Genomic DNA, 12,197 nt, shown 5'->3' on the forward strand with positions numbered 1-12,197 from the left:
TTGATCATAACATCAGCCAGACCTGACAGACATTAACCCCTGGGCAGCTCTGGATATAATCATAGATACTCATACCTTATGTCAGGAGCAGTGAAGGAGTAGCTGCTCCTTTTTTTCCTCTTCACTAACAGATTTATTAACTCTGAAACTTTTCCTAAATGAGTGCTTGGGTTGGTAAGATTGCCTTCCTTTTTCTGCAGGTCAGTGGGTTACAAGTGCTGGTTGTCTTGAATGTCCAGTGTGATTTTACCTTCTGTTTACTGCAAAAAAATCTTTTGTGTCACTTGAGGTGCAACTCAGCCAGTTAGTGGCAAGGAGAAAAAGAATGCTGTAAAGCCTGCAGGACTTTTAACTACTGGACAAAAAGGTGGGCAAACCTAAAATCTTTCACTTCTGTTTCTGAACAGAGAGAATGAATGACAGAGTCCCTGTCTGTGTGCCTATGTTTAACCAGAGCTGTGCAGCAGCTGACAATAAATACAAATGTGATCCTGTTGTCAGCTGTGCTCCTTTAGGCATCTTGCTGCCTCTTTGTGTCAGGTGGGGGCTGCATCTTGCTGGTGGCTTTTTGTACACAGGTACAAATAGAGCTTTCCATGTCAGTCAGCAAAACCCTGTTTGAATGGGGGAGAATGGATTTTGAAAAGGAAAAGGTGCAATGGAAGAATGGGTATGAAAACCAAAAAAAACATTTGGTAAGTTGAAGAAGGAATAGTGTGTGTGTTTTCCTGCAGAGGTTTCCTCTCATACCCTGATCCCTGCTGAGCTCATGGCTGTGGCTTTATGGCTTTTTCTCTTTTCTTTTTTAGCATCAGGAAATTGGGAAATCTCAAACCATGGGGTTGTTAGTACAGAAATGTAAAAACACAGCTTTATGTCTTATGTCCAAACAAATGTCAGGTGTCCAAACAACATCACCCACCCCAAGCTTTCAGCCCTTTAGCTGGGGAACCAGGGGACAGGGCACAAATACCCTGCACCCACCAGGCCCTGTCTGCCATGCAGGACATCTCCTGCCCTGCTTTGGCAACCCCAGCAGTTGCTGCACATGCTTAAAGCCCAAGCCACCTTCAGCTCTATGGAAAACAAGATCATTCCCAGGAAAAGCCTAACCCTTTCCTTTCTTCTCTCCTGCTTCTTACTCCTCCTCTGGGAAGAGCATGGGGTTGTTTTTCAAAGCAGCTTTAAAGCATCTTGCCACTTCACAGCCCTTGAGTTGTTTTTCCTCTCCCAGTCTCTCAGGTGTTGATCTCTGGCCTCCATTTGAGAGCTTGCAGCAAGTCAACAGCTCAGGAATCCACATGGTCCTGCCAAGACAAAGGTCTTCCACTCATCTGGGGTTTCTCCACCTTCTGCCGCAGGCACAAAGCTGGGGAGCACTTTTGGACTTCTCTGCTTTGAACTTGTAAAACTTGTATAGCAACTGTGAACCAAAACTCAAATGATACTCTGGCAAAACACATGAACTCCTTTGGGAGGATGGGAAGTGAAAACTGCTGGGGTTTGGTGTTTTTCCTCTTTGGGAAAGCGCTGGGTTTGTGCAGTTCTTGCGATGCAGTTACCACTGGGAGAGATGTGAGCTGGAGCAATTCCCAGTGCCTTGTCTTCCCTCTTTGTAGGAAGGGATGTTGCACTCAAACAAAATGTAAAGGCCTTTCCAGGGAAATAATCCTGTGGCGAGGAAGTGTACTCAAACCTGGAGTTCAGAGATTTGCTTGAAGCACAAATTTCAGAGCAAGATCCATCTCCCTGCAGCAGTTACAGCCCTGCCCATCATCCCCTATGACACAACACCATTGCACCAAAGACAGTCCCAAAGTTCTCACATTCACCTGCATGCACTCAGCTCTTCTGAGGAAGTCAGGAATTCAGGGATAATAAGGAAATTAAGTTTTGAAAATACCTTCAGCTATCACATAGTAGTCATGGTTTCTTCCCTGTTCTTCACATGAATTTCTACCTCATCTTTAAAAGTGTTTTACTTTGTTTTATTTCTATTCAGCAAGCTGATTTATTAATGGGCTAAGCCCAATAGTTTTTGGGGGTTTTTTTCTGCAGTGTTGGGGACCATAAAAGCCTGGAAACTTGAGGCTGCTATCAGCATTTATGTTAAAAAATGGTGGTGTTGGCATCATAAAATCAATACATACATTTTTTCCCCCCTGTATTAAAAACAGAGGGAGTTAACTGCATGGCAAGAATTTGCCTCAGCAAGCCTGGACTGTGTGAAATAGAATTGATTGTCTGTCACTCTTGATACATCAGAAGAAGGATGCAGATGTTTCTCCAAATGTGACATTTCCTCTTCAGTGCCAGGTGAGTGTGTGGTAGCAGTTCAAAGCCACAGAAATCAATGGAGAAGGGAAAGTGAATTTCCTGCATGGAAAGAGCAAAATCAAATTTAGAAACCTGCTGGAGCTGGCAGCAGCAGGGAAGCCAGGAAGGTTTGTACCTGCCAGCTGCAGTAATTGCTGCCTGCAGATCACTCCTGGGAAGTGCTGTCCAGTTCTTTCTCTCCAAAACCCAAGAGCTGAAAATTGTGCAAAACAGGAGACTAGGGTCTGCAAGGGACCAAGAGTTCCTGGCCACAAAATGATTTAGGTTAGAAAGGGCCCTAAAGATCATCTCATTCCAACACCTTCCACTATTCCAAGTTGTTCCAAGCCCCATCCAACCTGGCCTTGGGCACTTCCAGGGCTGGGGCAGCCACAGCTTCTCTGAGTACCCTGTGCCCTCATCACCCTTCCAGAGGAGAATTTTTTCCTAATCTCTAACCTAACTCTGCCCTCTGTCAGTCTAAAGCCATTCCTCCTTGTCCTAAGTCTTTGACCTGCATCTCTCTAATCCAATCTTGTCTCCACACCTTTACAGAGCACCTAATCTCTGATATGAAGACGCCAGCACTAATACCAGAGGTTGACAAAAGTAATCTCTAGGTCAGCTAGGCTGTAAACTCTCCAAAAGCTCATTGTTCCCAGTCCCTTCTGCATCTTAAGCCCTGATGACCTGGTTGTGCTGCCTGTTCTCCCAGCAGAGCCCTGAGCCTCTCTGCAGCCTTCCCCTGCTAAATTTGCAAGGCTGAAGCTGATCAGCATGTGGGGAGAGCTCTCTGTGGAAAAGGGAGCTGGGTACCAGTGTCTGGCTGTTGGAGTGTGGGAGGATCAGCAAAAGCCTTGAAAACCTGAGCAGGGGTGAAAGCAGAAGTGTGGTGGTCAGTGTCTGGTCACTGAAATGTGACCTTGAAGATTGGCTTAGGTGTGACTGCAGCAGCTCAGCCAGGGAACAGCTGAGCAGTGGGAAAAGGGAAAGCAGGACCTTCAGGCAATGTGCAACCCAGGGGAGGAGGAGGAGAGCCTGCCTGAGCACTCACATATCTTATAAAAGGACAAAATAGAACTTTGCAAGCTGGATCAATCAAGTGAGTAAGTCCCCTGGTGTACCCAGAGCCAGCAATTCCCAGCACCCTCATCTTCCTTGGGCTTGTGCCATGCAAGTCATTCCAAGTGTTATAAATATTTCAAAGGAGCTGTTTGCATTCTTATTTGCTTGCAGAGTCCCAGGCTTGCAGTGAAGGAGATCCCCATGACTGCTTCTCAGGCTGAAAGCACTGACATTCCTGTCTCACACTGCTCCCAGCCCTTATCTCTCTACCTGGAAAGGGAGAACAGTTCCATACTGATTTCCTGGCTGGGAATGTGCAGGGAATGTGCAGGGCAGCTCATCTCATCCCTGTGTCCCCTGCTGCAAAGCCTTGTGCACACAGATGGATTCAGTGCAAGGTGGGAAAGGCAAATTAAATCTCCATCCTGGATAAAGAGGTTTTTCTGGGCTTAAGGATGAAGTTGAGGGGAAAATCCTTCTCTGTGAGGGTGGTGAGGCCTTGGTACAAGCTGCCCAGAGAAGCTGTGGCTGTCCCATCCCTGGAAGTGTCCAAGGTCATGTCGGACAGGGCTTGGAGCTTCCTGGGACAGTGGAAGGTGTCCCTGCCCATGGCAGGGGATTTGGAACTGGATTGTCTTTAAGATCCTTTCCAGCCCAAACTTTTCCATGTTTCTATGAAATATGGATTTTAAACCTGTGAGACAAGTAAAAAGGTGCTTTGCTGGGTCAGTTCTAACTGAACAACCCCCTACCATATCAGTCATTAAATTATGTTTTTGTTCCCTTTGGAAACACCTTCCTACAGGACATGGCTGGGAAAGCTGATAGCAACCACTGAGGCTCCAGGTGCCTCTCCCACAGAAACCAGGGCTTGGGAAGATCTCAGGAAGCTTTCTGGCCATCTCTGAGCCCTGAGGCACAATCAGTGCTGGCTGAAACCTTTCCCACCATGTTCACTCAACCTGTTTGGAAAACCCCAAGTGATGCTGAGCCACTGGCACCCTCCCTGGCTGTGCAGCCATTTGTGCTGTGCCAGGAGGAGAGATGCTCTGATTTCACTGTCCTGGGCCAGAATTTGCTTAGTTTCTTCTAAACCTTGTTTTAGGATCAGCTTGATTCTCAGTAATTTTAAAAAATTATTACTATTTTTATTTTTAGGTTGTTCTTTCTAGATGCCAGACAGAAATGCTGTTGAACTGTGAGTAAGGGGTGAAGATCCTGGTACACCAGAAATCCCCAGACTGTGTTTAAAGTCTTCTCTGCTTTTTTAAACTGCCTGGCACCACTGAGATGCCTGAGGTGCTTTCTCTGGGTGAAACCCAATAATATCTGATATAGGGAACGATGCTCTGACTCCTGGGATGGCCTTGGCTGGGAAACTGGTTTCTGGAATTTTCTGGAAAATGGAAAGCAGATGTATGGACACCTAGGATGGTCCCATCAGATCTTTCTAGGTCAATATACAGAATAACTGGAGCAAATCTCAGTGCAAGGACCAGGTGACAGAAGCACTTTAATGGGGACATGAACCATCATCCTCTAATTATTTATTATATCCTCTAATACAGGTGCTGGTCACAACTACAAAACTCTGGGATGCTCCTAGTGGGAAGTTTTTGGAGCTGAAGTCCAGGCATTATCAGTGTTGGAAAAAAAAAAAAAAAAAAAGCACCCAAGGAGTTAAGCCCTTCTCAGGGACTGAGCAGGATGTTATGGACAGCTTGGACATGAGCATCCAAACATGGATTTTCATGGATAAGACACTCATTTTGGGTCTAACCCTGAGTGTATTGCATTAAGTTTATTTTGCTAAGCCCTGGAATCATGTGCTGGAAATATCCTTCTGGAGATGAACTGCTAATTCACATTTATCCTGGGAAATAAAACTGTAAAAATCTGGGTTTGTAGAGATTTGAAACCTCATCTCTCTAAGGAGTTTCACTTGTTTGCCAGAGCAGAGGCTGGGTTGGAGTTGAGGAGGGCCAGAAGAACTCCTGGTCCTGCTGCCCTGGCTTTGGGCATGGCTGGGATGTCCTTCCCTTCCACCTGGGTGCTGGGACACATGGAGTGAAGGAGGACTCTTCTTTACCTTCTGGGTTCTCTGGCAATATGGATGTCCAACCCACCTGCCTTCAATTTTACCAGCCCACAGGCCTTTAAAGTTATTAAACATCCTGGGAAATTCCATTTTTGGATTATTTTTCCCCCAAGGAAATGGTTGCCTGCTCAATTTGCTTGGGCAGACTCCCAGCCTATCCTGCTGTGTGTTCCAGGGGCAGGGCATAAACCAGCTGCTGTAACTGTAGAAGCCCAGCAGTCCATGCCATCAAATTGTGAACACTTTTGTTCCTCACATGATGCTGGAGCTCAGGAGTATCTCCATGTGCAGCAGCCAACACTCCCTGAGCAGGACAAAGGCAGCAAAGCCATGCAGGACATTGATGTCCCTGTCCCTGCCATTCCTGTTGGAGTCACAGCTCTCATGGCAGCCTGGGGGGTGTTGTTTTTTGGGTTTTTTTGGAGTGCTCCTCACCCACTGGCCTAAACATGTTTGTGCAGCGGGGGTTAAGCCAAACCTGGCAGATTTTGCCTTGGGGAGGGTGAGGAACACTCACCTGGAGCATTGAGGGGGTCTGGATGGGGCTGGAGCCTGCAGAGAGGGCATAAAGGAGCCACAGTAAAAATAAAACAACCCTCCCATGTTAAAATACTCCACCTTCACCTCCTGCTGCAACCTGAGCTGCAGAGATGAGGACACACAGACCTGATGATTCCAAAGCTCGTGGCTCATCCCAGCCCTGTGATGCCAGGCAAGGGGTGTTTGCTCATCCTCAGGATCCAGCACAGCAGCATCTGAGCTTGCAGGTGCCTGTGCAAGGGCAGGAGATGCTGAGCATGGGATCTCAGTCTCTGACCCCCTTGTTTCTAAAGCAGCTGGGTTTTCCCAGTTCATCCCAAAGCCACCACAAAGATGGGATTGACACTTTGATGAGCTCAGAAATTTGCATAAGTGATGCAGGAGGCCAAAATTCCATTATCACACCCACATCCACTACATTCAGTTCTATATTGGTCCTACCAAGAAAAAACACCACAAATGAACTAAAAAACCCTTTCCCAGTACTTTCCACCCCTTTCTAAGGCAATCAGCTCCCTGTCCTGTTCCTGTCACCTCCTTCCCACCCCTGCTGCCTCCGGGAAGCGAAGGGTTAAAACTCTGAAACTGCAAGAACTTCCTCCTTTCTGCAGTGCCACCCTCGGAATGACGCTGGTTTCTGACGGGCTTTGCCCAAATATGTCCGTTTCCTTCTGAAAGAAGGAGGAGGAAGGAAAGAAATAGAGATACAGAAGGAAATACATAATTTTTTTTGTGTGTATATATCTAAGAGAAGGCGTCCGAGGAATCCAGGCGTCCTGTCTCCTCCCGCTCCATGCCGTTCCGCAAAGGTAGGGATGGAAGGGTGGGCACATCCCGGGATGGAAGGGTGAGCACATCCCGGGATGGAAAGGTGGGCACATCCCGGGTGGAAGGGGGAGCACATCCCGGGCTGTTAGGGTGGGCACATCCCGGGCTGTTAGGGTGGGCACATCCCGGGATGCTCCCCCAGGCACTCCCTGGGCATCCAGGGATGGGTCCGTGCCCCTGGCGGTGCCTCCTGCGGGGATGGGAGATGGGAGCTCCGGGCTGTGCCCGGCTCTGCCGCACCGCCGGCTTTGGGGGAGGACGGGGGACACCGCTGAGTGTGTGTGTGTGTTCTGTGCAGCCTGAAAAGGGCAAATGTCCCCTCTCCGCCTTCCCTGAGGTCTGTGTGCTGCAGGGGGGGTGAAGGGCTGAGGACGGAGGGCAGAGGAATGCTCCTGGGCAGGGATGCTGCCGGTCTGAGAGCTGCAACCTGCGAGCTTCTGTGTCCTTGGCAGGTGCTCGGCTGAGGGGCTGGGAGGAGACACTGGGGAGGGAAACCCGGCCAAGCCCCTTCCATTCTCAGATCTGCATCCCAAACCATCTCTCCTCCACAGAAATCCCCACTCGCCACCCCCTGGCTTGGCAGTGTAGGGCAAGCAGCGCCCAATATGGGACTAAAGCCCTGCTGGGTGCTCCTGTGCTGCTGTGGATGAGTTTTCCATCCTCTCCGCAGAGATTCCTAAATGTCACCTCCTCCTCATTCCGGAGGGAAGCGCTGGCGCTCTGGGACACAGAGTGGGATGCTTGCCGTGGTCCCTTTTCCCAGCAGCTCTGCTGGGTGGAGAAACGGGAGGGAAAATCTCTTCTTAATGAGCCAAAAAAGCCAGGAGAGGCAGGGTGAAGTCGGGATGTGCAAGGACACGAGCAGAAGGTGCTCAGCATCGCACACAGGAGCTTTGGCTGGGGCAGGGACAGAAGTGTCACACAGTGGCACTGGCACGGCATGGAAAGGCAGCAGGAGGGACTGAATCTGGCGGGGAGAGGCTGGATTTGTTTTTTCTCCCCCCTGCCCGCTCTGGGGGATGTTACGGGGGTGAGGCAGTGATGCTCACAGAGCCCGTATCTCCAGCTCCGGGTTTTCTCCCTCCTTTCAAGGCTCTCGGAGCGTGATGTGGTTCACACCCTCGCAAATTGCCAGCGCAGCAGACTGCAGGGCTCGGTTTAATTTTAGGTGATAAACGGATTAATTTGGAGCGGAGGGAGAGAGATGCTGGGGGCGGGCAGTGGGAGGAAAGCTGAGCGTGTGAGCTGGGGAGCAGGGAGAGACCGGGGGAATTTCCCGTGTTGGAGGCAGCTCCCATTGCCCTGCTGCAGCCTCAGCAGGGGTAGAAATGACTCTGAGCAGGTCCCCAGCACTTGGCAACACGCGGTGGGTTTGCAGCAATTGATTCTTTTCCATGCAGTCCTGCCCAGCACACCTAAATTTGGGAGAAATGACCCATTTGCTGGGACCCCGTGCTGGGCTTGGCGTCGCTGCCCGGCTCGTGGGGCACAGCTGAGCTGCAAACCCTCGGCAGTTCTGTCCTGCAGCCCTTGTGGCACTGTCTCAGCCGTAGCTCGTCTGTCTACAAACTTCCTCTAGAGGTCAACCTTGAAATGCCAGAACAGCTTTCAGCAGCTCCACAGAGCCCAAGGTGACAGAGGCCGCTGTGGATGGGTTTTCTCCATTGTTTGTGCGTTTTACGAATACTTCTGTCACCACAAGAGTTGTCAAGCACTGGAAAAGTGGTGCCTGGAGGAGTGGTGGAGTCATCGTCCCTGCAGATGTGGCACTTGGGGACATGGTTTAGTGGTGGCTTAGCAGTGCTGTGACCTGGCTGCAGCCTTTAACCTCAGCTCAGAGCATCCTGCTGGGCTGGTGGGAGCCCACACCACCAGCCCTACCTGGAACACTGCTCAGTGGCTGCTGCTGGGCTCCCTGGACTCTCCAGGGACACATCCATGAGCCACCAGGCAGGAGGGCTGTGGAAAGCATGGCCTTGTGGCTGCCCTTCAAAAGCTGCCCACAGCAAGCTGTGCACATCCCAAATTTGCAGGAGAGTTGGGCATGAAGATATTTTCCTTCTAGTTCAGCTTGGTGCATAAAAATCCTTTCTCAAGGGGGTGGCTTCAGCTGGGTTGGAATCTGGCTGTGTTCCTGACTCTCCCAGAGGAATATGGGGACTCCAGGCAGCTTGGCAAGGAGGCTGAGTGCTTTTTGGGAACAGCATCTCACTTCAGGGCTTGCTCACAGCCACCCTGACCCAGGGTGCAAAGAGGAGGCTCTGCCCAAGGGCTGCTGCTCTATAACCCTCAGCAGCTTGAGGCACAAGGACACTTTGGGATGAGCATTTTGGAGGCTCTCAGCTGTGTGGAAATGGAGCATCCTGTAGTGGAAAATGCAAACTTGCAGCTTTGGCATCACTTTCCTGTGTCTCCCAGAGAAGTCTGTGTGAAGTTCTGGTTGCCTTGGCTCTCCTGCCTCCTTTCTCCTCGGCCATCATAGCCAGTTGCATTGCCACAGGATCTTCACTTCATGGCTGTATAACATCTGCCATTTAGCCAACCTCAAGGCATTTGGCAGTTTCAGATATTAAAAAAAGGTATTTCTAACAGGGATGCTCAAGGACAGCCAGGAGGAACGAGCTTAGGACAGAAATTAATTTCTTCCAGCACTGCTGCATCAGCTGGGAGCGCTGGAGAGAGCCCTGATCCCCAGGCAGTGCCATTACCCTGGCAAAGGCCTGGCTGTGGCTGCAGCTCTGCTGGCAGGAGGTGTTGGGAGCTTTCACCTAAAGTGCCCTTCCTGAAAAATATGATTTAATTACTGCAGCTGGCGCGAGGAAGCCTGGGAGTGTGCAGGTGATAAGCTGGCAGGGCATTGCCAGCGTGGGAGACATTTGTCATCTGTCAAAGGACAAATGAAATCCTGGTGCTGCTGGCTGGGAAGGAGCTGGAGATAAGACTGAAAGCCAGCCAGCAGAGGTTGGACACATGATGATAGAAGCACAGAACAATTTGGGTTGGAAAGGATGTAAAAGATCAGCTTGTTCCAAACCCTCTGACAGGTCAAGGACACCTTGTACTCGATGAAGTTACTCAAAACCCTCTCCAACCTCACCTGGAACACTTCCATATCACCTCTCTGGGCAACCTGTGCCAGGGTCTCACCACCCTCATCATAATTTTTTTTTCTTATATCTAATATAAATCAACCCTCCTTCACTTTGAAACCATCAAACCTTGTCCTGTTGCAACAGGGCCTGCTATAATATCTGTCCCCATCTTTCTTATAGGTTCTCTTTAGGCACTGGAAGGGGCTCTAAGATCTCCCATAAGCTTTCTCCATGCTGAACAGCCCCAGCTTTCTCACCCTGTCTCTATAACAAAGGTTCTCCAGCCCTTGGAGCACCTTCATGGCCTCCTCTGGACTTGCTCCAGCAGCTCCACATCCTTCTTGTACCGGAGACTCGGAGCTGGACACGGTGCCCCAGGTGGGGTCTCATCAGAGTGGAGTGGAGGGGCAGAATCTCTCACTCCCCTACTGCTCTCACTGCTTTGTACATTCTGTTAGCAGAAGTCACAGCATCCCCTGGTCTCATTTCTGCTTGCTGGGATCAAGGAGGCTCTTGTTAGCAGGAGCAGAGGTGCCTTTTGCCTGTGAGCACGAAGGGAAGGGCAGGACTGTGCCACATCCCAGCACTGTCATTGCTGCTGCCTGTCCCCCGCACCACCGAGCACTTCCTTGCTGCCCCAGCTCTTGCAGTGACTCAGATTACAACACCCCCGATGGGAAACTCTGCTTTTGCAGGATGGTTACAGCTAAAGGTGGAGAACTGCCTTTCTGCAGCTTTTTTAGGTATTGGAAGGGGCAACCTTGTCACTTTAGGAAGCTTTCTGGATTGCTGGCAATGCCCTGCAAACCCACATGCTGCTGTCTTTGCAGGTCATGTCACCCATCACTTCTTGATATCGTGTCTTCCTGACAGCCCTGGAAAAGTTTTTATCCAGCATTTCCTGTCAGAGGCACTGGACAGGATTTTTAAGCACAAAAGCCACGTGAGGAGTCAGGAGCTGCTTGAGGGAGGTCCTGCCTGCTGCAGCTCCCCATGGGGACTGTCCCAGTGACAGTGACACCGTGGGTGTCTGCTTGAGGGTGTCTGCTCAAAGAGCAGGGAGGAAACGTGTGGCAGAACTGGCCCTGGCTCTCCTGACTCACTGGCTCATTCCTGAGTCAAACCATCACCTTGTTTTCACTGAACACCTTTCCTGGAAGGCTGGAAATCCCCTCCCATCCTGCTTTGTCCCCCCACAGCCTGTTTCTTACTGGGGTATTTTCATTCTGGCTCTTTGTTCCATTTCATCCCCTTTCATCTCACCAGCCTCTTGAGCCAAAGGACCCAAAGGAGCTGGTGTCTGTCCCCCCATCACACCCTCCCTGCTCCTCCCTGCAATTCCAAAAAACCCCTCAGTGAGCATGACCCTTCTGCTGCCTCTCATGCACTTTCTTTAGCATTTATGCCACTCATGGGAAGTTTTTAATGGATTTCAGGGTCACCATGCCCAGTTTTGTTCCCATTGTTGCTCACTGGGTCATGCACAGCCAAGCAGCAGAGTCCAGCACGTCCCATGGTGCTGGTGCAGGGGGGCACATGCCAGGCCATGGTGGCCAGGTGGGACAACCTTGGCTGCCACCAGCCGCAGGTGGAACCATCACACCCTTAGAAACTCTTGTAGGACCCTTCTAAAGGGTGTGCAGCTCTGAGAGGGCCAGTGAGATTTTTGGGACCCACTCTGCATTCTGATCATTCCACAGAAACCATCTGGTGGGGAGAGATTTGTGTTGTTAGCACCTCTCAGATTTCCTGGGTCTGGGAATTAAACCACGTAACAATATTGAAGGCATATCCTCATGTCCTAACCTGGGAGCAAGCAGACACACCTACAACCTCCCTGCCAGGGCCAGCATCCCACCAAGCAACTCAGGATGCTGGAAAACCCCTCCTTTTGGTGTCCTGCCTCCCTCCTGGCAGGGTGGGGAAGGGCTCTCCATTGCTGTGTTTCCAGCTGAATCCAAGCTCAGTTGCTTTCTCACTCAGGAAAGCAGCTCAGATTGGGCTTGGGCTTCACCCCAGTGCTCAGATCCCACCACCACCACCCCCCAGGCCCCTTTTCCACCTGGCATCCCACCATCCTTGTACCACTGGGAGCCTGTGCCAGCAGAGCTGCTGCCCTGCTGAACCTTTCCCTGACACACCCTCCGCGATGGAGAAATTGATCTCGGCACAAAACAGCTCCAAAGGCTTTAAATCAGATGACCACAGGTTTTTTTCATGGAGGGACGTGGGAGGATTTCAAAACCAGGAGCAGGCAA

General features: G+C 50.5%; 1 protein-coding gene across 1 annotated transcript in view; it reads left to right on the forward strand.

Annotated features, from left to right (window-relative positions):
- Positions 1–6,643: 6,643 nt before the first annotated feature.
- PFKFB3 (6-phosphofructo-2-kinase/fructose-2,6-biphosphatase 3) overlaps positions 6,644–12,197 on the forward strand; it is a 38,337-nt gene continuing 32,783 nt past the window's right edge. Inside the window, exon 1 of the mRNA XM_033058378.1 lies at positions 6,644–6,828. Coding sequence (XP_032914269.1) covers positions 6,813–6,828 — 16 coding nt within the window. The 5' untranslated portion in view covers positions 6,644–6,812. The remainder of the gene's footprint in view (positions 6,829–12,197) is intronic.

This window comes from Catharus ustulatus, chromosome 4 (genome assembly GCF_009819885.2).
Source record: "Catharus ustulatus isolate bCatUst1 chromosome 4, bCatUst1.pri.v2, whole genome shotgun sequence".
In the NCBI taxonomy this organism is placed as follows: domain Eukaryota; kingdom Metazoa; phylum Chordata; class Aves; order Passeriformes; family Turdidae; genus Catharus; species Catharus ustulatus.